The 25539-nt window shown below is 44.8% G+C and overlaps 1 protein-coding gene across 1 annotated transcript in view; it reads right to left on the bottom strand.

The window, feature by feature from the left end:
- Nucleotides 1-1705: 1705 nt before the first annotated feature.
- LOC112224689 (lysine-specific demethylase 6A) overlaps nt 1706-25539 on the bottom strand; it is a 94078-nt gene continuing 70244 nt past the window's right edge. Inside the window, 13 exon segments of the mRNA XM_042319944.1 lie at nt 1706-1779; nt 2767-3074; nt 10423-10593; nt 13964-14090; nt 14207-14348; nt 14630-14817; nt 15266-15380; nt 16811-16959; nt 17260-17334; nt 17455-17501; nt 17761-17966; nt 19625-19730; nt 21750-21876. Coding sequence (XP_042175878.1) covers nt 3048-3074; nt 10423-10593; nt 13964-14090; nt 14207-14348; nt 14630-14817; nt 15266-15380; nt 16811-16959; nt 17260-17334; nt 17455-17501; nt 17761-17966; nt 19625-19730; nt 21750-21876 — 1480 coding nt within the window. The 3' untranslated portion in view covers nt 1706-1779; nt 2767-3047.

The following is a 25539-nucleotide window of genomic DNA, read 5'->3' as shown; positions in this document are numbered from 1 at the left end:
CCACTAGCCAGTATCAGGTAGTGAAGCGGTCAGCAGCTGACCTCCACTAGCCAGTATCAGGTAGTGAAGCGGTCAGCAGCTGACCTCCACTAGCCAGTATCAGGTAGTGAAGTGGTCAGCAGCTGACCTCCACTAGCCAGTATCAGGTAGTGAAGTGGTCAGCAGCTGACCTTGGCTAGCCAGTATCAGGTAGTGAAGCGGTCAGCAGCTGACCTTGGCTAGCCAGTATCAGGTAGTGAAGCGGTCAGCAGCTGACCTTGGCTAGCCAGTATCAGGTAGTGAAGCGGTCAGCAGCTGACCTTGGCTAGCTAGTATCAGGTAGTGAAGCGGTCAGCAGCTGACCTTGGCTAGCTAGTATCAGGTAGTGAAGCGGTCAGCAGCTGACCTCCACTAGCCAGTATCAGGTAGTGAAGCGGTCAGCAGCTGACCTCCACTAGCCAGTATCAGGTAGTGAAGCGGTCAGCAGCTGACCTCCACTAGCCAGTATCAGGTAGTGAAGCGGTCAGCAGCTGACCTCCACTAGCCAGTATCAGGTAGTGAAGCGGTCAGCAGCTGACCTCCACTAGCCAGTATCAGGTAGTGAAGCGGTCAGCAGCTGACCTCCACTAGCCAGTATCAGGTAGTGAAGCGGTCAGCAGCTGACCTCCACTAGCCAGTATCAGGTAGTGAAGTGGTCAGCAGCTGACCTTGGCTAGCCAGTATCAGGTAGTGAAGTGGTCAGCAGCTGACCTTGGCTAGCCAGTATCAGGTAGTGAAGCGGTCAGCAGCTGACCTTGGCTAGCTAGTATCAGGTAGTGAAGCGGTCAGCAGCTGACCTTGGCTAGCTAGTATCAGGTAGTGAAGCGGTCAGCAGCTGACCTTGGCTAGCCAGTATCAGGTAGTGAAGCGGTCAGCAGCTGACCTCGGCTAGCCAGTATCAGGTAGTGAAGCGGTCAGCAGCTGACCTCGGCTAGCCAGTATCCGGTAGTGAAGCGGTCAGCAGCTGACCTCGGCTAGCCAGTATCAGGTAGTGAAGTGGTCAGCAGCTGACCTTGGCTAGCTAGTATCAGGTAGTGAAGCGGTCAGCAGCTGACCTTGGCTAGCTAGTATCAGGTAGTGAAGTGGTCAGCAGCTGACCTTGGCTAGCCAGTATCAGGTAGTGAAGCGGTCAGCAGCTGACCTTGGCTAGCTAGTATCAGGCAGTGAAGCGGTCAGCAGCTGACCTTGGCTAGCTAGTATCAGGCAGTGAAGCGGTCAGCAGCTGACCTTGGCTAGCCAGTATCAGGTAGTGAAGCGGTCAGCAGCTGACCTTGGCTAGCTAGTATCAGGTAGTGAAGCGGTCAGCAGCTGACCTTGGCTAGCTAGTATCAGGTAGTGAAGCGGTCAGCAGCTGACCTTGGCTAGCTAGTATCAGGTAGTGAAGCGGTCAGCAGCTGACCTTGGCTAGCTAGTATCAGGTAGTGAAGCGGTCAGCAGCTGACCTTGGCTAGCTAGTATCAGGCAGTGAAGCGGTCAGCAGCTGACCTTGGCTAGCTAGTATCAGGCAGTGAAGCGGTCAGCAGCTGACCTTGGCTAGCCAGTATCAGGTAGTGAAGCGGTCAGCATCTCTGTGCATCAGAGGAGAGATTAAACTAGAGAAGAAACACGAGAGAAGTTCGATGTAAATGAATACAACTTCTGTTTAATGACTCAAACATCCTTCAAACAATAAAACCATTTCAAGGAGTCTCTGGAAAAGTTTTATTCGTATAGAAAACATAGGAAGGGATGTGTATAAAACTCCTTTAAATGGCAGGTCATCTGTGGAAAAAAAATTACAGCATTCGATCAACAAATATTTTCAAGCAATAAATATACATTTTATAAATAGTGTAAATTTACAACAAAGGTTAGAAAAAAAAAGTTTATTCCATAAAAGTCCCTTGGTGACTTGGCTGTTAATTTCTCTCTCATTGGAATACTATTTTACCTACAGAACCAAACTATATGGTTCCAAAATAACTAAAACAGTAAAAAATATATATATTACTTTACAAAATGTTTTTAAATGTATTTTCTTGCCCAAAGACGACTTCTATTTACTAACATACAAAAGACCAGCGATTCTAGGACGTAGACTCAAGGGGGGACACCAACTCAGAGAACGTTTGTATCAGCACACAAACATAATTAAAAAAGGGAAATGTGTATCAAGTCAGTAGTCTTTGTGTGATGTTGTTGCCAGTTTTAACTAAATATATACAAAAGAAATGCAGTCATCATTTTTGTCAGCTATTGTGCCAAACAGCAATTAAGTCATTTTTTGGGGGGTATCTGTACTCAACTATTTACATTTTGAACAACTTTTATTTCACTACATTTCCAAAAAAAAAGGTACTTTTTACTCCATACATTTTCCCTGACACCCAAAAGTACTCGTTACACTTGAAATGCTTAGCAGGACAGGAAAATGGTCTAATTCACACACTTATCAAGAGAACATCCCTATTGCCTCTGATCTGGCAGACTCACTAATCACAAATGCTTCATTTGTTAATGATATCTGAGTGTTGGAGTGTGCCCCTTGCTATCTGTAAATGAAAAAATAAAATGTGTCCATCTGCTTTGCCTAATATAAAAAAAATGTAATTATTTATACTTTTACTTTTGATTAAGTATATTTTAGCAATTATATTTACTTTTGATACTGAAGTATGTTTAAAACCATATAGTAGACTTTTACTCAAGTAGTATTTTACTGGTGACTTTCACTTTTACTTGAGTCATTTTCTATCAAGGTATATTTACCTCTACTCAAGTATGACAATGGGGTACTTTTTCCACCACGACTGGTGGAGAAGGCAGGAGTAATGCCCTCCCCCTCCAGTCCTCTAGGAGGAGACACCTCACCTCCACTCTGGGCAGGTTGCATAGACACACAGCTTTTCACCCAGCTGCCTTGTGGAATATCTACAGAAAGCAGAAGAGGACTGCTGGCTCACTTCCTGAATATCAGAAAAGGGTCTTCCGGTGGGTTCTGGGAGTACAGCATGGATTCTTATTGTCCTCAGAACAACAGAATGTTACCGTCAAGAGGATGATGGCAAAGGAGGAGCCTGTGGAGGGAGAACGAGATGAGAGAGAGCGAGATGAGATTCATGTAAACTGGTTGAAGACTTACTAATCAACAAGCTAGTACCTTTTTTTGAAAAAAAAAAACTAATATGAATTTTGACTCACTAGTGTGTAGACTTACTACTGTGAATGCCACCATATGTAGGGTAATGCTTTTTAAGGGGTGCCCACGTATTGACACCATGTGTATGGTAATGCTTTTTAAGGGGTGCCCACATATTGACACCATGTGTAGGGTAATGCTTTTTAAGGGGTGCCCACATATTGACACCATGTGTAGGGTAATGCTTTTTAAGGGGTGCCCACATATTGACACCATGTGTGGGTAATGCTTTTTAAGGGGTGCCCACTTATTGACACCATGTGGAAGTGACTGCAGTAATTATGCAAGGAAGAATGATTGCTTAGTGAAAGTGAATGTTGGCTCCTTGCATAATGCACATTTCCTTCTGCATCTAGCTTGTCAATATCCTGTTTCAGTGTCCATTTTTCCACTTGTTTAAACTTCCTTCCTTGGGACAGTAACTTAAACTAAAAAAGAAACGTTCTCTCAATGTCAACTGCGTTTATTTTCAGCAAACTTAACATGTGTAAATATTTGTATGAACAAAACAAGATTCAACATAAATTGAACAAGTTCCACAGACATTGAACAATGTGTCCCTGAACAGAGGGTGGGGGGCAAAATTAAAAGTAACAGTATCTGGCCACCAGCAGCATTAAGTTCTTAGTGCTAGGGGGCAGTATTCGGAAGTTTGGATTAATGAGGTGCCCAAAGTAAACTGCCTGTTACTCAGGCCCAGAAGCTAGGATATGCATATAATTGGTAGTATTGGATTGAAAACTCTAAGGTTTCCAAAACTGTTAAAATAATATCTGTGAGTATAACAGAACTGGCGAAAACTCAGAGGACAATCCTTCCAGATTTTTAAAAATACAAATGGTTGGAATGGGAATATAAAAGGAAGGCCTCCCAGATTGCAGTTCCTAGGGCTTCCACTAGATGTCAACAGTCTTTAGAAAGAGTTTCAGGCTTTTTTCCCCCAGGTTTTTTGAAAAATTATCTAGAATTTTGTGGCTCTCATTTTGGCTGTAGTGTTTGTAGCGCATTCCGGTGAGTGTGCTTACTTCATTATTTATCTCCGGTAATGGTCTCCGGTATTCTCCGTCTTAAATTTGATAATTTAGTTACATAATAGGATACCTGAGGATTGATTAGGAACATTGTTTGACTTGTTTAGAAGAAGTTTATTAATTTTGTATGCATTTTGAACGAGGGAAACCGGTGGATTACTGAGTCAAGCGTGCCATTGAAACATACTTTTTTGGGATATAAAGGACTTTATTGAACAAAATGACCATTCGTTATGTAGCTGGGACCCTTGTGATTGCAACCAGATGAAGATTTTCAAAGGTAAGCAATTTATTTTATCGCCATTTCTGACGTTCGTGACGCATCTGTAGCGTCCCAATGATCCGCAAGAAGTTAAGTACTGCAGTGTGTCTCCTCCTCATGGACTGCACCAGATTTGCCAGTTCTTGCTGTGAGATGTTACCCCACTCTTCCACCAAGGTACCAGCAAGTTCTCGGACATTTCTTGGGGGGGGCAGGTGGGGCCCTGGCACTCACCCTCTGATCCAACAGGTCCCAGGCGTGCTCAATGGGATTGAGATCGAGGCTCTTAGCTGGCCATGGCAGAACATCGACATTGCTGTCTTGCAGGAAATCACAGAACAAGCAGTATGGCTGGTGGCATTGTCATGCTGCAGGGGCATGTCAGGATGAGCCTGTAGGAAGGGTACCACATGAGGGAGGAGGATGTCTTCCCTGTAACGCATAGCATTGAGATCGCCTGCAACGACAACAAGCTCAGTCTGATGATGCTGTGACACACCGCCCCAGACCATGACGGACCCTCCACCTCCAATCCTGTAGATGTCCCTCAGGTGTGATGTTCGGATGTACTGATCCTGTGCAGGTGTTGTTACAAGTGGTCTGACACTGCGAGGACGATCAGCTGTCCGTCCTGTCTCCCTGTAGCGCTGTCTTAGGCGTCGCACTGTACGGACATTGCAATTTATTTCCCTGGCCACATCTGCAGTCCTCATGGCTCCTTGCAGCATGCCTAAGGCACGTTCACGCAGATGAGCAGGGACCCTGGGCATCTTCCTTTTGGTGTTTTTCAGAGTCAGTAAAAAGGCCTCTTTAGTGTGCTAAGTTTTCATAACTGTGACCTAATTGCCTACCGTCTGTAAGCGGTTCTTGTCTTAACGACCGTTCAACAGGTGCAGGTGAATGTTTATGGTTAATTGAAAAAGCATGGGAAACAGTGTTTAAATCCTTTCCAATGAAGATCTGTGAAGTTATTTGGATTTTTACAAATTATCTTAGAAAGACTTCATTTTTTTTCCTTGCTGAGTTTAGCAAGCTTGATTTTTAGGTTTTGTAGCATTTCTATGCAAACTACTCGACCAAGCATTAGATGAAGAAAGCAATATTACTTCATCTAAATACTCCTCCTTGGTGGACTTGTACAACATTTTTTTATTTCTCTTTCAGGGTGATGAATCTATCAAAATGTATTGAAAATACCAGAACACTTCTCTCCTGTGTGCAAACAAATGTCTGTCACAGACTCAATGGCCGAAACCCAGAGTTGATACAATGTTGCAACTTTGCTAGCGAGAGCTCAAGACAGGCAGAGTATCTACACACAATACCCCATAATGACAAAGCAAAAACTGTTTTTTAGACATTTTAGCAAATGTATTAACAATAAAAACTGAAATATCACATTTAAATAAGTATTCAGGCACTTTACTCAGTACTTTGTTGAAGCACCTTAGGTAGCGATTACAGCCTTGTCTTGTGTATGATGCTACAAGCTTGGCACACCTGTATTTGGGGAGTTCCTCCCATTCTTCTCTGCAGATCCTCTCAAGGTATGTAAGGTTGGATGGGGAGCATCGCTGCACAGCTATTTTCAGGTTTCTCCAGAGATGTTCGATTGGGTTCAAGTCCGGCCTCTAGCTGGGTTACTCAAGGACATTGAGACTTTGAGACCCAAAGCCACTCCTGCATTGTCTTGGCTGTGTGTTTAGGATCATTGTCCTGTTGGAAGGGGAACCTTTGCTCCAGTCTGAGGTCCTGAGCGCTCTTGAGCTGGTTTTCATCAAGGATCTCGATGTACTTTGCTGTGTTCATCCTTCCCTCAATCCTGATTAGCCTCCCAGTCCCTGCCGCTGAAAAACATCCCCAAAGCATCATGCTACCACCACCATGCTTCACAGTAGTAGTAAGGTTTCCTCCAGATGTGATACATGGCAGTCAATCTTGATTTCATCAGACCAGAGAATCTTGTTTCTCATTGTCCTTTAGATGCCTTTTGGTAAACCAAGCGAGCTGTCATGTACCTGAGGAGTGGCTTCCGTCTGGCCACTCTACCATAAAGGCCTGATTGGTGGAGTGTTGCAGAGACGGTTGTCCTTCTGGAAGGTTCTCCCATCAGAGAAGGACAACCATCTCCACAGAGGAGCTCTGGAGCTCTGTCAGAGTGATCATCAGGTTCTTGGTCACCTCCCTGACCAAGGCCCTTCTCCCATGATTATTCAGTTTAGCCAGCTCAAGGAAGAGTCTTGGTGGTTACAAACTCCTTCCATTTAAGAATGATGGAGGCCACTGTTCTTGGGGACCTTCAATGCTGCAGAAATGTTTTGGTACCTGGTCCCGGATCTCTACAGACAATTCCTTCGACCTCATGGCTTGGTTTTTGCTGACATGCACTGTCAACTGTGGGACCTTATATAGACAGGTGTGTGCTTTTCAAAATCATGTCCAATCAAAAGAAATGTACCACAGGTGGACTCCAATCAAGTTGTAGAAACATTAAGTATGATCAATGGAAACAAGATGCACCTAAGCTCAAATTTGAGTCTCATAGCAAAGGGTTGAGTACTTCAGTAAATAAGGTCTGGTTTTTATTTATAATGTATTTGCAAAAAAATCTAAAAACCAGTTTTGGCTTCGTGATTATGGGGTATTGTGTACGTTGAAGAGGGAAAACATTAAATACATTTTAGAATAAGGTTGTAACGTAAGAAAATGTGAACAAAGGGAAGGGGTCTGAAAACTATGTACAGTGCCTTGCGAAAGTATTCGGCCCCCTTGAACTTTGCAATAATTAATTTTGCACGCCCAATTTTTCAGTTTTTGATTTGTTAAAAAAGTTTGAAATATCCAATAAATGTCGTTCCACTTCATGATTGTGTCCCACTTGTTGTTGATTCTTCACAAAAAAACACAGTTTTATATCTTTATGTTTGAAGCCTGAAATGTGGCAAAAGGTCGCAAAGTTCAAGGGGGCCAAATACTTTCGCAAGGCACTGTATGTATATACAGTACCAGTTAAAAAATTTGGACACCTACTCATTCAAGAGTTTTTCTTGATTTTTTAAACTATTTTCTACAATGTAGAATAATAGTGAAGACATCAAAACTATGAAATAACACGTGAAATCAAAAATTATATATATATATTTGATTTTAGATTCTTCAAAGTAGCCACCCTTTGCCTTGAAGACAGCTTTGTATACTCTTGGCATTTTTATTAATATCTTGTAGCAGCATCTTGGTCTTCTTACCATTGCAAATTACGCACACTCTCACTATATACTCTAAGTCAGTAGACCGAAAACTACTGATACTGTGTAGATAACATTGAGATTATAATTAGAATATACCAACACAAAATAATGGCCCTTCCTGTTTTTCAATCACAAATATGACTTATTTCAGGAAACTAGGTGTATGTCGCGCGTCACAGGAGAGCCATTTGAACTTAAACTTTAATTAGATTTTTTTTTAAATCTGTTTTTTGGCAGAAATACCTTCTGGAATATGTGAACTTTGATGTGCCTTAATAACCTTTTGGGGATAGGGGGCAGCATTTTCACTTTTGGATGAATAGCCTCCTACTCTGTCCCAGAAGCTAATATATGCATATTATTATTAGTATTGGATAGAAAACAGTTTCTGTTTTGGGTTCTGAGCGCCATTCTCAGATTATGCTTTTTCCGTAAAGTTTTTAAAAAATCTGACACAGCGGTTGCATTAAGGAGAAGTCTATCTTTAATTCTGAGAATAACACTAGTATCTTTTATCAATGTTTATTATGAGTATTTCTGCAAAATCACCGGATGTTTTGGAATAAAAACATTACTGCATGTAAGGCGCCAATGTAAACTGAGATTTTTGGATATAAATATGCACATTATCGAACAAAACATACATGTATTGTGTAACATGATGTCCTATGAGTGTCATCTGATGAAGATCATCAAAGGTTTGTGATTCATTTTATCTATATTTCTGCTTTTTGTGACTCCTATCTTTGGCTGGAAAAATGGCTGTGTGTTTTTTTTGACTTGGCGGTGATCTAACATAATCATATGTTGTGCTTTAGCTGTAAAGCATGTTTGAAATCAGACACGATGGGTAGATTAACAAGATGTTTATCTTTCATTTGCTGTATTGGACTTACATATTTCAAAAAAATATTTTTGAATTTCGCGCACTGCCTTTTCAGCGGAATGTTGTTGAGGGGTTCCGCGCGCTAGATGGCATACAACAAACTTGTATGCCATCTGTAAATACAAATAAAATTGTTGGTTTAGCCACGTAAAAAGTTGGCAAACTTCCCGCTAGCCATGATTGGCTGAGATAATGAGTGGGCTGGACATGCCGAGAGATGAGTTCGGATTGGTCTGCCATGTAGCCGCTTCTGTCTATAATATATGTGGTCAGTATGTGTAGGTAATCCTTTCTAATGGGACAAAAAAAAAAAGATATCACATAGTAGAACTACATAAGTGTTGCTCTCCACTGTCTGGTGGACCAAGTTTTGAAATCAGTGGAATTAGAGTATGACAGCTAAGGAAATGCAGATAATTCTGCCTGTTTGATTGCAAATATGCAAACGAAAAGTGAACACACAGCAGGCGGTTGTATAAATCACCCGTCTCTGGATTACATATTCAAAGCAAAGCCATTTGCATTGCTAATTATAGCCTAATGTTAGCTAGCTAACATTGAACCTGGTTGGTTAGCTACCTGCAGATTAATTCAGGTTAGTAATGTTTTGAGTTGGGATTATTGTTCATTGTTTACCTAGCTAGCTAGCTAGCTAGCTAGCTAGAGCACAGAATAACTGGCACATTTACGAACGCTCAACACCCGTTGAATATGGCCTGTGTCAGTGAACGTTGGCAAAAAAGCATAATTAAATTGTTGCCAACAGCACAGTTGCAGTCACCAAAGCTCTGGATAACATAAAAACAGCCTACCCAGCTCTGTTAGAACACTCAGTTTTACAAACTCCCAGAAAACACTCTGGCACTCCAGATGAAATTTACGAACACACCCGTAGTATAAATCAACCTTTAGTCTTTTAATCTTTGGTTGTTTAGTACACAGCCTCACATGTGAATTCTTAAAGAGATGGGTGGGGTTAAAGCTTAAGATGGTGTGAACGATACTGAATGGTTGTAGACAAAGATGAGCTCTCCAGTAGTAGTGCCAAAACATCAAAGGCCATTTTCTCAAAAGTGATTTAACAAATGTATCAACTTTCAAAGCAGAATTACTTTCCCATTGTTCCTCAACTGTAGTGTATGAAATATAATTTTAGAGCTCCGAGTCTCTACTTTTATCGATTGTAAAATACACAATTTAAAATTTTGCTACATAAGACCGAACGAATCGAGACGGTCGGTCACAATTGGTGATTACACAATAATGCATGGTTTGTTTCTCCTCGCTCATCCATTCTCCCCCATTCTCATCCATCATACTTGTTTCTTCATTTATTTAATCTGTTATATGTGTGAAATTAGTTTCGGTACAATTTAGGTTCGCCCTTTGGGACTCCCAATCACGGCAGGTTGTGATAGAGCCTGGAATCGAATCAGGGTCTGTAGTGACGGCTCTAGCACGGAGATGCAGTGCCTTAGACCACTGCACCACTCGGAAGCCCAGGGTATCAACTGGGCACCGTACCTTCCACTGTTGTGAGAAGGAGCAGAGCATGCCCTACTGTCGGGAAGGAGGAGGAAAACCATTCATAAAATGGCATGCTGGTTAGAACTCCAGTTCTGTTTGTGACATTAAGATTCTAACAATGACAGTGTGGATTATAGAAAAAGTCAAAGACGGGGGGGCATGGCAGAGCAATAAATGGTTTTAAATTCACGAGCAGTCAAAATGGCTGCTTTAGCTGGTCTAGTGTTAACCTACTGGTCATCATATAGTCACTCGTGTCCTTGTTGACTTACGAGTGTGAACTGGTCGTAGACCTGTGTGAGGTCGTCCATCTTGTACTGCTCCAGCACCACAAAGTTGTCCAGGTTAGAGCTCCCCCTACGGGCACAGTCCTGACAGTGCACCACGTACGTCTTCCTGCTGTTGCTCTCACTGGTTACAAACAGTAGGGCAAACACCTCCACCTGGAAATAGGGCGAGAGTGAGTGTGTGAGGAGAGGTACATGTGTTTGTTTTGCTTTTACTATCGTTGTGGGGACCAGAAGTCCTCACAAGGAGAGTAAAACAAGGAAAATTCAGACAAGAGGGGACATTTCGCCAGCCCCCACAAGGAAAAAGGCTATTTTAGGTTTAGGGGTTAGGTTTAGGGTTTAAGTTTAGGTTTAGGGTTTAGGGGTTAAATGGATACTTCGGGATTGTGGCAACGAGGCCCTTTAGTTACTTCCCCAGAGTCATCCCCACAATTTGCATGCCTCAGTGTCTAGTGTTCGCGGAATGACTGAAAGTCTATGGTATCTGCTAGCATTGACAAGCATTCTAGCAGATACCCACAGGCTTCCATTCATTACACTAACGCTAATTAGGGGCAGAGTTCCCATTTGGGAAAGGTGACGCCAGACAATGCGACCGGAAGATTTTAATTTACAATCCATTTGAGAAATTCTACTGAACCATATGCATTGGGTGCATAAGCCCATTACGGTGTCCACCCATAGTGCTCGGAATGACACAAATCACATTTACAATATGATAATGCATCTTAACAGAACATGCAACACGATTAATGAAGCAGCCAAGAAAACGTTAAACATTTGCCAAAATGTAATTTACGATAAAAAAAAACACCCTTCTGAACAGCGCACCTGATAGTAGTTCCATATCTGAACAGTTAGAAACTTAGAAAGAGTGGTAATCTGGTGATGTGACAACTAGGATGGGTTGCTGATACGAACAGGATTGTGCCTTTGGCTTCTGGACAACGAAATAAAGTTTACATGAAAACCAATGGTAAGCGTCCCCAAACTTGAAACTCACGCACATTCTCCTTTATAAAAAAAAAATGCCTCGTTTCCATGGTCGGATTTGAAGCAAGGTAGGACATGCCTCATAACATTAAGTAAAACAGTCAGGACACAAACAAAGTATGTTTTAAAATACATACTGCCTCCAGCTCACATTGTTAAATGGTGGGTGAAACGCAGATATCCTGTTGCCTGCACCTGAATGGTGAATGGGAGGCGTGCTTCAACTACCAGTTGAGAAATAAAAATAGATCTGGTTAAATTGTGCACTACATGTTTTACTCCAGCAGGAACCAGCTGAGGAGCAGCAGGAGAACCACATGTTTTACTCCAGCAGGAACCAGCTGAGGAGCAGCAGGAGAACCACATGTTTTACTCCAGCAGCAACCAGCTGAGGAGCAGCAGGAGAACCACATGTTTTACTCCAGCAGCAACCAGCTGAGGAGCAGCAGGAGAACCACATGTTTTACTCCAGCAGCAACCAGCTGAGGAGCAGCAGGAGAACCCCATGTTTTACTCCAGCAACAAGGAGCAGTAGGAGAACCACACGTTTTACTCCAGCAACAAGGAGCAGCAGGAGAACCACATGTTTTACTCCAGCAGCAACCAGCTGAGGAGCAGCAGGAGAACCACATGTTTTACTCCAGCAGCAACCAGCTGAGGAGCAGCAGGAGAACCACATGTTTTACTCCAGCAGCAACCAGCTGAGGAGCAGCAGGAGAACCACATGTTTTACTCCAGCAGCAACCAGCTGAGGAGCAGCAGGAGAACCACATGTTTTACTCCAGCAGCAACCAGCTGAGGAGCAGCAGGAGAACCACATGTTTTACTCCAGCAGCAACCAGCTGAGGAGTAGCAGGAGAACCACATGTTTTACTCCAGCAGCAACCAGCTGAGGAGCAGCAGGAGAACCCCATGTTTTACTCCAGCAACAAGGAGCAGCAGGAGAACCACATGTTTTACTCCAGCAGCAACCAGCTGAGGAGTAGCAGGAGAACCACATGTTTTACTCCAGCAGCAACCAGCTGAGGAGCAGCAGGAGAACCCCATGTTTTACTCCAGCAACAAGGAGCTGAGGAGTAGCAGGAGAACCACATGTTTTACTCCAGCAGCAACCAGCTGAGGAGCAGCAGGAGAACCACATGTTTTACTCCAGCAGCAACCAGCTGAGGAGCAGCAGGAGAACCACATGTTTTACTCCAGCAGCAACCAGCTGAGGAGTAGCAGGAGAACCACATGTTTTACTCCAGCAGCAACCAGCTGAGGAGCAGCAGGAGAACCCTATGTTTTACTCCAGCAACAAGGAGCAGCAGGAGAACCACATGTTTTACTCCAGCAGCAACCAGCTGAGGAGTAGCAGGAGAACCACATGTTTTACTCCAGCAGCAACCAGCTGAGGAGCAGCAGGAGAACCCTATGTTTTACTCCAGCAACAAGGAGCACCCACGTTTTACTCCAGCAACAAGGAGCAGCAGGAGAACCACATGTTTTACTCCAGCAGCAACCAGCTGAGGAGCAGCAGGAGCACCACATGTTTTACTTCAGCAGCAACCAGCTGAGGAGCAGCAGGAGAACCACATGTTTTACTCCAGCAGCAACCAGCTGAGGAGTAGCAGGAGAATAACATGTTTTACTCCAGCAGCAACCAGCTGAGGAGCAGCAGGAGAACCACATTTACTCCAGCAACAAGGAGCAGCAGGAGAACCACATGTTTTACTCCAGCAGCAACCAGCTGAGGAGTAGCAGGAGAACCACATGTTTTACTCCAGCAGCAACCAGCTGAGGAGCAGCAGGAGAACCACATTTTACTCCAGCAACAAGGAGCAGCAGGAGAACCACATGTTTTACTCCAGCAGCAACCAGCTGAGGAGCAGCAGGAGAACCATGTTTTACTCCAGCAACAATGAGCAGCAGGAGAACCACATGTTTTACTCCAGCAGCAACCAGCTGAGGAGCAGCAGGAGAACCACATGTTTTACTCCAGCAGCAACCAGCTGAGGAGCAGCAGGAGAACCACATGTTTTACTCCAGCAGCAACCAGCTGAGGAGCAGCAGGAGAACCACATGTTTTACTCCAGCAGCAACCAGCTGAGGAGCAGCAGGAGAACTACATGTTCTACTCCAGCAGCAACCAGCTGAGGAGCAGCAGGAGAAATCCCACTCAGAATAGACTCTGTATGCTGTGTGCATGTGATAGTTGTGTTGGACAAATAAGATGGTGACTAACGAAGAAAAAAAAAAAAAAACTGGCCAATTTATTTCTAGTAAATTAGGCAAATTAACCAATAGACTGATAAGCATGACGGTCAACTGTGTTTCTATGAAGTGGTATTACCATCAATGAATAAAAAGCATTATTTTGTAAGGGGATAATTGTTTCTCCCGGTCATTTTGGTCGGCAACAGTTTTACATTATCGGCTATACCTCCTTTAAAAAAAATCATCACCGGCTAACGGAAACCTCGCTTAGGGAAAATAGGATTTTTGAATTGGAATCAATTGTTTGGGCCCCACAAGGACAGTGTGTGTGTACCTCACAGATGCTGCAGTAATGTGCGGGCTCGTCTCTGGTCCTGCCGTGCCACACCAGCTCCTTGCCTGACACCTGCAGTAGCTCCCGCAGCATCTGACACTGCTTCAATGTCCGCAGCAGACAGTACCTAGCAGAGACCGAGACACACAGGGGTTAGGTGTGTGTGTGCGTGCACGAGCGCAGGTGTGTATGAGTGAGAGGCCGCGCGAAAGGGAATTGTGTGTGTGTGTGTGTGAGACTCACTTGATCATCTGGAAGAGCTTGCTGTCGGAGACTTTGATATTCCTGGCCATGTTCCAGGAGAGGTGTATCATGGGGACAATGGACTTGACGCTCTGCAGCTTATTCCATTCATATCGCTCTGCTGCCAGCTTATACTGGTACGCTGAGGAGGGAGGGAGGGAGAGAGACAGAAAGAGAGCGCAAGAGAGATCGAGAGAGAAAGCGGGGGAGAAAGATAAAGTGAAAGTGAGGGAAACAGAGGGGGAGAGGGAGAAGGTAGAAGGGGGGTAATTAATGACAATATCATTTCAATTTCACAATGTCAAGGCTTGTCAGAATCCATCTATCATATTTAAATGATGCTCCAACGAATTCAGCATTAAAACCCATAAAACAGCAGTGCATGTTCATAGTAAGTATATCCCCTTGTTCTCCCCGTCTTACCAGTGAGGGGTCCTACGTTCCAGGCGATGTTGTTGCACCAGCCGATGGCCTGGACCCAGTGGACGGTGCCCGTGTTGAGCCACACCAGGTCTCCGGGGCGCTGGATGAAGCGGTAGACAGGGACATCTGCCTCGTACAGGTCCTCCAGGTTGGGCCACCATGAACCCATCAGGAAGTTGATGTTGTTCCTGGAGGAGAGAGACACACAGGATGTTAGAAATACAAATACTGCCGACTCCTTGCAGTTCATCAAATAGATTGTTACATCCTCAATGAATGATTGTTACATCCTCAATGAATGAATGTTACATCCTCAATGAATGAATGTTACATCAATGAATGATTGTTACATCATCAATGAATGATTGTTACATCATCAATGAATGATTGTTACATCACCAATGAATGATTGTTACATCACCAATGAATGATTGTTACATCACCAATGAATGATTGTTACATCACCAATGAATGAAAATATGAAAAAATTATTCTACTTTTATTAGCATTAGGTCCACGACAGTCAAAGCAGAGTTAGACGTGTCTGTGACTTCAGAGTGTATTGGCTGTTATCAAGACAGAGGTAGGAGATGCACTTTGTGTTGAGCTAGAAGCAGGAGATTTTTGTTGACGTACTTTTCACAGAAGTCGTTGATGATTCCCCAGTAAGGCTGGGGCACAGAGAACCACTCACAGTCCCCCGGGCCGATGTTGATGTTCACTGAACAGAAGTTGTTGTTCTCTTGGTGACCTAAAAGACAAGACAGATACCTCAGAAAACAAAATGACTACAAAAAAACAAATTGTGTGTCAGACCTGGAATCAAATATATGATTATTTGTTATTTAAATACATATTTTCTGTGTATTTGAGTACTTTCAAATAATGTGAATCAACCACTTTAAGTATTTTATTATGTTTTATTGTCACATACAACAGATAGGTGCAGTGTAATGTGTTGTTTTACAGGGTCAGACATAGTAGTATGATAGGTGTTGTTTTACAGGGTCAGTCATAGTAGTATGATAGGTGTTGTTTTACAGGGTCAGTCATAGTAGTATGATAGGTGTTGTTTTACAGGGTCAGTCATAGTAGTATGATAGGTGTTGTTTTACAGGGTCAGACATAGTAGTATGATAGGTGTTGTTTTACAGGGTCAGTCATAGTAGTATGATAGGTGTTGTTTTACAGGGTCAGACATAGTAGTATGATAGGTGTTGTTTTACAGGGTCAGTCATAGTAGTATGATAGGTGTTGTTTTACAGGGTCAGTCATAGTAGTATGATAGGTGTTGTTTTACAGGGTCAGTCATAGTAGTATGATAGGTGTTGTTTTACAGGGTCAGACATAGTAGTATGATAGGTGTTGTTTTACAGGGTCAGACATAGTAGTATGATAGGTGTTGTTTTACAGGGTCAGTCATAGTAGTATGATAGGTGTTGTTTTACAGGGTCAGTCATAGTAGTATGATAGGTGTTGTTTTACAGGGTCAGACATAGTAGTATGATAGGTGTTGTTTTACAGGGTCAGACATAGTAGTATGATAGGTGTTGTTTTACAGGGTCAGTCATAGTAGTATGATAGGTGTTGTTTTACAGGGTCAGTCATAGTAGTATGATAGGTGTTGTTTTACAGGGTCAGTCATAGTAGTATGATAGGTGTTGTTTTACAGGGTCAGACATAGTAGTATGATAGGTGTTGTTTTACAGGGTCAGTCATAGTAGTATGATAGGTGTTGTTTTACAGGGTCAGACATAGTAGTATGATAGGTGCAGTGTAATGTGTTGTTTTACAGGGTCAGACATAGTAGTATGGTGTCCCTAGAGCAAATTAGGGTTAAGTGCCTTGCTCAAGTGCACGTTGACAGGTTTTTCACCTTGTCGGCTCACATATTCAAACCAGCGACCTTTCGGTTACTGGCCCAATGCTCAAATACCTGGGTTAAATGCATGGGACTTCATTTGAGTCAGTGTATTTGAGTATTTCTAAATACATTACAATATTCAACTCCTCGTCTTAAAAAAAAAAAAAACATTTCAATATTTACTTGGAAATGTGAAAGTAACGTTGTTATTTGAAATAGTATCTGAACCCAGGTCTGGTGTTTGTGTTGCATTTAGGTGTGTGTGTGTGTGTGTGTGTGTGTACAGTGTGTATGAGTGCATCTGTGTCTGTGTGTACCTGGCGTCCTGCTCCCAGGGACCTTCATGTAAAGCTGGACAGTGTTCATGCCCAGGATGGTGTGTCCTACGTGGCTGAGCAGGTTTCCAGCAGACACCACCCTGGCAAAGGCTGGCAGCTTACTGAGCTCCTGCAGATGCAGTTTCCACCTTGGACGAGGTCAGAGGGCAAGGGTCAGCACTAAACTCACACCGCACCCAACCTCAGAGATCCTCATCATGATAACAATGCCTAATCCAAAACCAGCCCTTGTCCCTTCTCCCTAAGCCATACCTCGTGTCTGTTTCTACAACCAAATGGTCTGGAGACAGCTCCACCTGTAGACCCTAACCAGTCTGTTTTTGGACCATATGATATAATCAATCTGGTTTACATGAAAAGGTCAAACTAAAGTCTCTCGTTAACAGAACTACATAATGTTGTCAGTGAGAGTTGTGTGGAACACTTACTTCCTATCGTCAGACAGGTCGATGTTGGTGCCAAACTTGATGTGTTTGAAGGGCCCTTTCTTCCGGCACGCCACACTGCAGGATCATGGGAGATGTAGTTTAGACAGAGCAGAGCGATATGACACACAGACCGAGAGAGAGAGAGAGAGAGAGACGGCCAGGGAGGGAGGGACAGAGACAGAGAGGGCATCTTACCTCTCTGCGTTGGCTGCCTCTGCTTCCAGCTCCATCTTCTTCTCCTCCTGGGAAATACATTCAATATAGATTTACGTTGTCTAGTTTGAGTGACAGAGTGAGGAGAGAACATGTGAATATTCAGTGTCTGACAGGGGTTGGTTCTCAGCACAGTGAACACACAGCCTTTCAGAGAACAGGACCCAGCTCAAAACTCCTTGAGTCTCTAATCAACAAGGTCTTGTATTGAGAGCATTTGCAATAGTGATGGTTCTCTGTGTCGGTCTGTCTGTGTGCCTGTATCCTTCAGCCGCTCCCTCTACTAACCCGTAGTGAATCCTGGAAGGACGACGCCTGGTACTGGGCGTACTTGGCGATGGTGGTGTGTGACTGGCTGCTCTGGCAGCGCCACATCTTCCTGGTGCCGCTCAGGTCCCAGTTCTCATCAGTGGGCTGAGACAGCTGAGTCCGCACCTCCACCAGGTGGTCTGGGTTAGCCTCCACCAGGGTCTTAGTAGAGAACAGACCCAGGTCTGACAGAGTGGACAGGGTGGGGGAGAAGGGTGAAGGGAGAGAGAGACGGGTGGAGGGAGAGAGAGACAGAGAGAGAAGGGTGGAGGGAGGGAAAACAGCGAGGGAGAGGAAAGAAGTGGGAGACAGAGAAAGGGATGGGAAATGAGGAAAAGTGGAGAGATAAAAAGAGAAAGGTGATGTTTAGTAAACTCACAACTTGCAGCTGCAAAAAATATGTCACTTCAGCTAATTCCTGACAGCATGGCTGAAAAGTATTTCCCAGTGCAGTAAAACAAAGAGTTCAGAAGCACTCTAGCTTAATGAAATACAAACTATTTATCCATCCAGATATTTTGAGTGAGTTTCAAGCAGGTGCACTAGCGGCTAATTTCTTCCAGGGGCGCCGTGCTACTATGACTGGCCCTGTAAAACAACACCTATCATACTACTATGTCTGACCCTGTAAAACAACACCTATCATACTACTATGTCTGACGCTGTACAACAACACCTATCATACTACTATGACTGACCCTGTAAAACAACACCTATCATACTACTATGTCTGACCCTGTAAAACAACACCTATCATACTACTATGTCTGACTGACTGACCCTGTACAACAACACCTATCATACTACTATGACTGACCCTGTAAAACAACACCTATCATACTACTATGTCTGACCCTGTAAAACAACACCTATCATACTACTATGTCTGACCCTGTAAAACAACACCTATCATACTACTATGTCTGACCCTGTAAAACAACACCTATCATACTACTATGACTGACCCTGTAAAACAACACCTATCATACTACTATGTCTGACCCTGTAAAACAACACCTATCATACTACTATGACTGACCCTGTAAAACAACACATTACACTGCACCTATACTACTATGACTGACCCTGTAAAACAACACCTATCATACTACTATGACTGACCCTGTAAAACAACACCTATCGTACTACTATGACTGACCCTGTAAAACAACACCTATCATACTACTATGTCTGACCCTGTAAAACAACACCTATCGTACTACTATGACTGACCCTGTAAAACAACACCTATCATACTACTATGACTGACCCTGTAAAACAACACCTATCATACTACTATGACTGACCCTGTAAAACAACACCTATCATACTACTATGACTGACCCTGTAAAACACTGCACCTATCCAGTGTGTGTTGATGTGGCATGCAACAGTAGAGAACTGATGGAGTGAGGGAGCCAATATATTTTATATGCAGCAAATACTTTACTCCACATGCTACATTGAATGTAATGACACTCTCTGCCTGCAGGTGGTGCTGTTCTCATACATGTAAAGTTGTTCAACAGACACACACACACACACCCCAAGCCAGTGAATGAATGCAAACACACACACACACCCCCAAGCCAGCGAATGAATGCAAACACACACACACTCACCCCCAAGCCAGTGAATGAATGCAAACACACACACACACCCCCCCCAAGCCAGTGAATGAATGCAAACACACACACACACACATAGCTTTACTACGTTAAACAAAAATGAGACAGAAGGACTAGACAGTTGACTTGTATTCATTCTGCTGGACTGGAAAGCCACCAGCAGCAGTACTGTGTGTAATGGCAGTATATGACTGCCAGCCGTGTGTGTAACTCACCCAGTTTGAGCGCCCCGGCCAGCCCTCTGATGACAGTGACAGGGTTGGAGGGGTTGGTGCAGAACTGATGAAGCGGAGGGAAGAAGGCATCTCTCTTATTCTCCAGCTACACACCATGGGAGAAACAGACAGATCAGAGACCACACACACTAATGTCGAGTATAGCCAAACCACACTACCAAACTGTAACCAACTGACTACCAAATTATTTACATTTGAGTCATTTAGCAGATGCTCTTATCCATAGCAACATACAGGAGCAATTAGGGTTAAGTGCATTGCTCAAGGGCACATCGACAGAGCCTTGTCAGCCCGGGCATTTGAACCAGCAACCTTTCAGTTACTGGCCAAACGCTCTTACCACTAGCCTACCAGCCCACCTTTTACTACCTGTGCCCCTCTAACCACCAGCCCGCCTCTAACCGCCAGCCCCCTCTAACCACCAGCCCACCCCCAACCACCAGCCCCCTCTAACCACCAGCCCACCTGCTGCACTAAATGTTGACTTTTGACTTGAAATGCCACTAGACCATTAGTTGTAATAAACACTACACTAAGACCATAGAGCCCAGGCCAGCCATAGAGCCCAGGCCAGCCATAGAGCCCAGGCCAGCCATAGAGCCCAGGCCAGCCATAGAGCCCAGCACAGGAATGAAATCCCAACCAGGGTTTCTGTTAGGAAAATGTGGCGCAGGATATTTGACGGGCAACATTTTAAATTTACCGGAATTGGAGAAATCTGCCGGACCCATACGCATAACCTGATTAGGGCGTCCACCCACAGTGCTCAGAGTGACATCACACTTAGAATATGGTAATTCATAATAACAGAACATGCAGGTCGAGGATGCAACTTTAAAAAGTAAGTCTGACACAACAGATCAGAACGTTTATCTTAAAATATTAATAAGCTATTATTTATTCACATTACAAGCGCAGCAATGCGCACAAGACAGTAGTAGGCTACAAGTGAATATTTGTTCCATAATGCAAATGGCAGGAAACCACAGTGTCAAAAGGGTGCCTGTCACACAAACGGTGACAAAGATTCAAATATCTGTTAGAAATGTAGAAAGAGAGGAGATCTAATAGGCTACTTTGAAGACATGCCTCATATGTTTTAAAATGTTCAGGTTTCAAACACTTAAGTAGGCACAGCCTACTGCCGTCAGCTCATTGCAAAGTGGCGTGTGACACGCTGATGAAACCTGCCTTCTGATGGTTGTTTGAGATGCTGCAGCAGCAGCTCTCACGCTGATGAAACCTGCCTTCTGATGGTTGTTTGAGATGCTGCAGCAGCAGCTCTCACGCTGATGAAACCTGCCTTCTGATGGTTGTTTGAGATGCTGCAGCAGCAGCTCTCACGCTGATGAAGCCTGCCTTCTGATGGTTGTTTGAGATGCTGCAGCAGCAGCTCTCACGCTGATGAAACCTGCCTTCTGATGGTTGTTTGAGATGCTGCAGCAGCAGCTCTCACGCTGATGAAGCCTGCCTTCTGATGGTTGTTTGAGATGCTGCAGCAGCAGCTCTCACGCTGATGAAACCTGCCTTCTGATGGTTGTTTGAGATGCTGCAGCAGCAGCTCACGCTGATGAAACCTGCCTTCTGATGGTTGTTTGAGATGCTGCAGCAGCAGCTCTCACGCTGATGAAACCTGCCTTCTGATGGTTGTTTGAGATGCTGCAGCAGCAGCTCTCACGCTGATGAAACCTGCCTTCTGATGGTTGTTTGAGATGCTGCAGCAGCAGCTCTCACGCTGATGAAACCTGCCTTCTGATGGTTGTTTGAGATGCTGCTGCAGCAGCAGCTCTCACGCTGTCTGACAGATTTACTGCTCCTCTGTATCTGTATGTTGTATCCGTATGATAAATAAGATATATAATGAATATACTGTAGCCTACACATACCAATTTAATTCCACTAAATTCTGCAAATTCAAGAGGATAAAAAGACTCATTTCACAGTGGGATTTTTTCTTCTTCTCCCGGACAATTGGCCAGCGCCAATTTCATTCATCTGCTTTTCTAAAAATAAAAATAGTCCAAAAGCCGACTATTACAGGCTAACGGAAACCCTAATCCCAACATACAGACATGAGTAAAAACCCTCACAGCTATTTACTCACGTAGACACTGGGTGTGGAGGGGTTGAGTTTGTCCTTCGGCAGCGAGGGTGAGGGGGCAGGGGGCCTGGGCGGGGGACACTGATCAAGGAGGATACTGCTGCTGGACAGGCCATTCTTCCCCAGGTTCCTAAAGACACAGGGGGGTTGATAGAGAAAACACCAGGTCTCAGAAACAGTATTTTTAAACTGTTCCAATAACAATGCTTTTTGTTGTATCTCTCCTCTTTAATTGGCTAGGTGAGACAGCACAGATCACTTTTCAGCTAATAGCAGCAGCACAAACCAACACGATGAATCTGGAGTCTAGACATGCATTGTGGAGCAGAAAACACTTAACAGATCAACATTAAAACAGATTCCAGATGAACAGGTACTATGGCTATGTTTACACAGGCAGTCCAATTCAGATAAACAGTTTTTATTTGACTTTTGACAAATCAGATCAGCTTTGGGGAAAAAGCTCCCCCTGTGCTTTGGGGAAAAAATACATCTGATGTGAAAATTTGGTCTAAACACCAAATAGTGAGAAAAAAAAAGATTCTAATCGGGCTGCCTGTGTAAACAGCCTATTGAAGAGCTTCAGTAAGATAAAGAAGCCTAGAGAAGCAGTTCACCAAAGCTCCAGTCATATACAGAGCTGTAGATGTACAGTAGAATAACAGCTATGGCTTAGGTTGTGTACACACAGGGCTTACTGCTCAGGAACTCTACAGCCCTGTCAGTTCCTGGCCACTTCCTGTAGACACTAAACAGATGTGCTAAAAACACATCCATCCAGAAACATCCCCTAGGGCCCAGTCTAGTCACTGGTGTCCACCCGAGGACATCCCCCTAGCCTATCAGAGAGGAAAGCTTGTGGAGATCTGCCATGTTCATCATGTCCAGGTCCTTCAGATCTACACTTTTTATTGACTGTATTTAACTAGGCAAGTCAGTTAAGAACAAATTCTTATTTACAATGACAGTGGGTTAACTGCCCTGTTCAGGGGCAGATGACAGATTTTTACCTTGTCAGCTCAGGGATTCGATCTAGCAACCTTTCAGTTACTAGTCCAACACTCTAACCACTAGGCTACCTGCTGGTTACTAGTCCAACACTCTAACCACTAGGCTACCTGCTGGTTACTAGTCCAACACTCTAACCACTAGGCTACCTGCTGGTTACTAGTCCAACACTCTAACCACTAGGCTACCTGCTGGTTACTAGTCCAACACTCTAACCACTAGGCTACCTGCTGGTTACTAGTCCAACACTAACCACTAGGCTACCTGCTGGTTACTAGTCCAACACTCTAACCACTAGGCTACCTGCTGGTTACTAGTCCAACACTCTAACCACTAGGCTACCTGCTGGTTACTAGTCCAACACTCTAACCACTAGGCTACCTGCTGGTTACTAGTCCAACACTCTAACCACTAGGCTACCTGCTGGTTACTAGTCCAACACTAACCACTAGGCTACCTGCTGGTTACTAGTCCAACACTCTAACCACTAGGCTACCTGCTGGTTACTAGTCCAACACTCTAACCACTAGGCTAACCTGCTGGTTACTAGTCCAACACTCTAACCACTAGGCTACCTGCTGGTTACTAGTCCAACACACTAACCACTAGGCTACCTGCTGGTTACTAGTCCAACACTCTAACCACTAGGTTACCTGCTGGTTACTAGTCCAACACTCTAACCACTAGGCTACCTGCTGGTTACTAGTCCAACACTCTAACCACTAGGCTACCTGCTGGTTACTAGTCCAACACTAACCACTAGGCTACCTGCTGGTTACTAGTCCAACACTCTAACCACTAGGCTACCTGCTGGTTACTAGTCCAACACTCTAACCACTAGGCTAACCTGCTGGTTACTAGTCCAACACTCTAACCACTAGGCTACCTGCTGGTTACTAGTCCAACACACTAACCACTAGGCTACCTGCTGGTTACTAGTCCAACACTCTAACCACTAGGTTACCTGCCGCCCCCTAATGAGCACAACACTGATACAACTATTTGGTAACCCAGAGCGGAACGTAACAGGTAAGGCTAACTAAAAGGCCAACTAAGGGGTTAACTAAAAGGCCAACTAAGGGGTTAACTAAAAGGCCAACTAAGGGGTTAACTAAAAGGCTAACTAAGGGTTAACTAAAAGGCTAACGAAAGGGTTAATTAGAAGGCTAACTAAAGGGTTAACTAGAAGGCTAACTAATGAAAGGGGGATACCTAGTCAGTTGTACAACTGAATGCATTCAACTGAAATGTGTCTTCCATATTTAACCTAACCTCTCTGAATCCTTGCTCAGGGGCGGAACGACAGATTTTTTACCTTGTCAGCTCGGGGATTCAATCCAGCAATCTTTCGGGTTACAAGTCCAGCGCTCTAACCACTAGGCTACCGGCCACCAACTAAAGGCTAACTAAGGGCTACAGGCCCTTAAGGCCAGACTGGCTGGCTACAGCACAAAGACCTTCAAGAGGCAACTCGAACCACAGTCGTCTTTCTTACCAAAATAAATAAGTCATCAGCAACTCAGTCAGCCACCGCAGTCAGCCAGCCACACCAGTCAGTCAGTCAGCCACACCAGTCAGTCAGTCAGTCAGCCACACCAGTCAGTCAGTCAGCCACACCAGTCAGTCAGCCAGCCACACCAGTCAGTCAGTCAGCCACACCAGTCAGTCAGCCACACCAGTCAGTCAGCCACACCAGTCAGTCAGTCAGCCAGCCACACCAGTCAGTCAGCCAGCCACACCAGTCAGTCAGCCAGCCAGCCACACCAGTCAGTCAGCCAGCCAGCCACACCAGTCAGTCAGTCAGCCAGCCACACCACCAGTCAGTCAGCCAGCCACACCCAGTCAGTCAGCCAGCCACACCAGTCAGTCAGCCAGCCAGCCACCAGTCAGTCAGTCAGCCAGCCACACCAGTCAGTCAGTCAGCCAGCCACACCCAGTCAGTCAGCCAGCACACCAGTCAGTCAGTCAGCCAGCCACACCAGTCAGTCAGTCAGCCAGCCACACCAGTCAGTCAGTCAGCCAGCCACACCAGTCAGTCAGTCAGCCAGCCACACCAGTCAGTCAGTCAGCCAGCCACACCAGTCAGTCAGTCAGCCAGCCACACCAGTCAGTCAGCCACACCAGTCAGTCAGTCAGTCAGCCACCAGTCAGTCAGTCAGTCAGCCAGCCAGTCAGTCAGTCAGTCAGTCACCACCAGTCAGTCAGTCAGTCAGCCACACCAGTCAGTCAGTCAGTCAGCCACACCACACCAGTCAGTCAGCCACACCAGCCACACCAGTCAGCCAGCCACACCAGTCAGTCTTTCAGTCAGCCAGCCACACCAGTCAGTCAGTCAGTCCACCAGTCAGTCAGTCAGTCAGCCACACCAGTCAGTCAGTCAGTCAGACCACCAGTCAGTCAGTCAGTCAGCCACACCAGTCAGTCAGTCAGCCACACCAGTCAGTCAGTCAGTCAGCCACACCAGTCAGTCAGTCAGTCAGTCAGCCACACCAGTCAGTCAGTCAGTCAGCCACACCAGTCAGTCAGTCAGTCAGCCACCAGTCAGTCAGTCAGTCAGTCAGCCACCAGTCAGTCAGTCAGCCAGCCAGCCACCAGTCAGCCACCCAGCCAGCCACACCAGTCAGTCAGCCAGCCAGCCACACCAGTCAGTCAGCCAGCCAGCCACACCAGTCAGTCAGCCAGCCAGCCAGCCAGCCCACCAGTCAGTCAGCCAGCCAGCCACACCAGTCAGTCAGCCAGCCACACCAGTCAGTCAGCCAGCCACACCAGTCAGTCAGCCAGCCAG

Source organism: Oncorhynchus tshawytscha, linkage group LG03 (assembly GCF_018296145.1).
Source record: "Oncorhynchus tshawytscha isolate Ot180627B linkage group LG03, Otsh_v2.0, whole genome shotgun sequence".
Lineage (NCBI taxonomy): Eukaryota > Metazoa > Chordata > Actinopteri > Salmoniformes > Salmonidae > Oncorhynchus > Oncorhynchus tshawytscha.
Note: the sequence above shows the minus strand (reverse complement) of the source record. Positions and strands in the feature narration are given on the sequence as shown.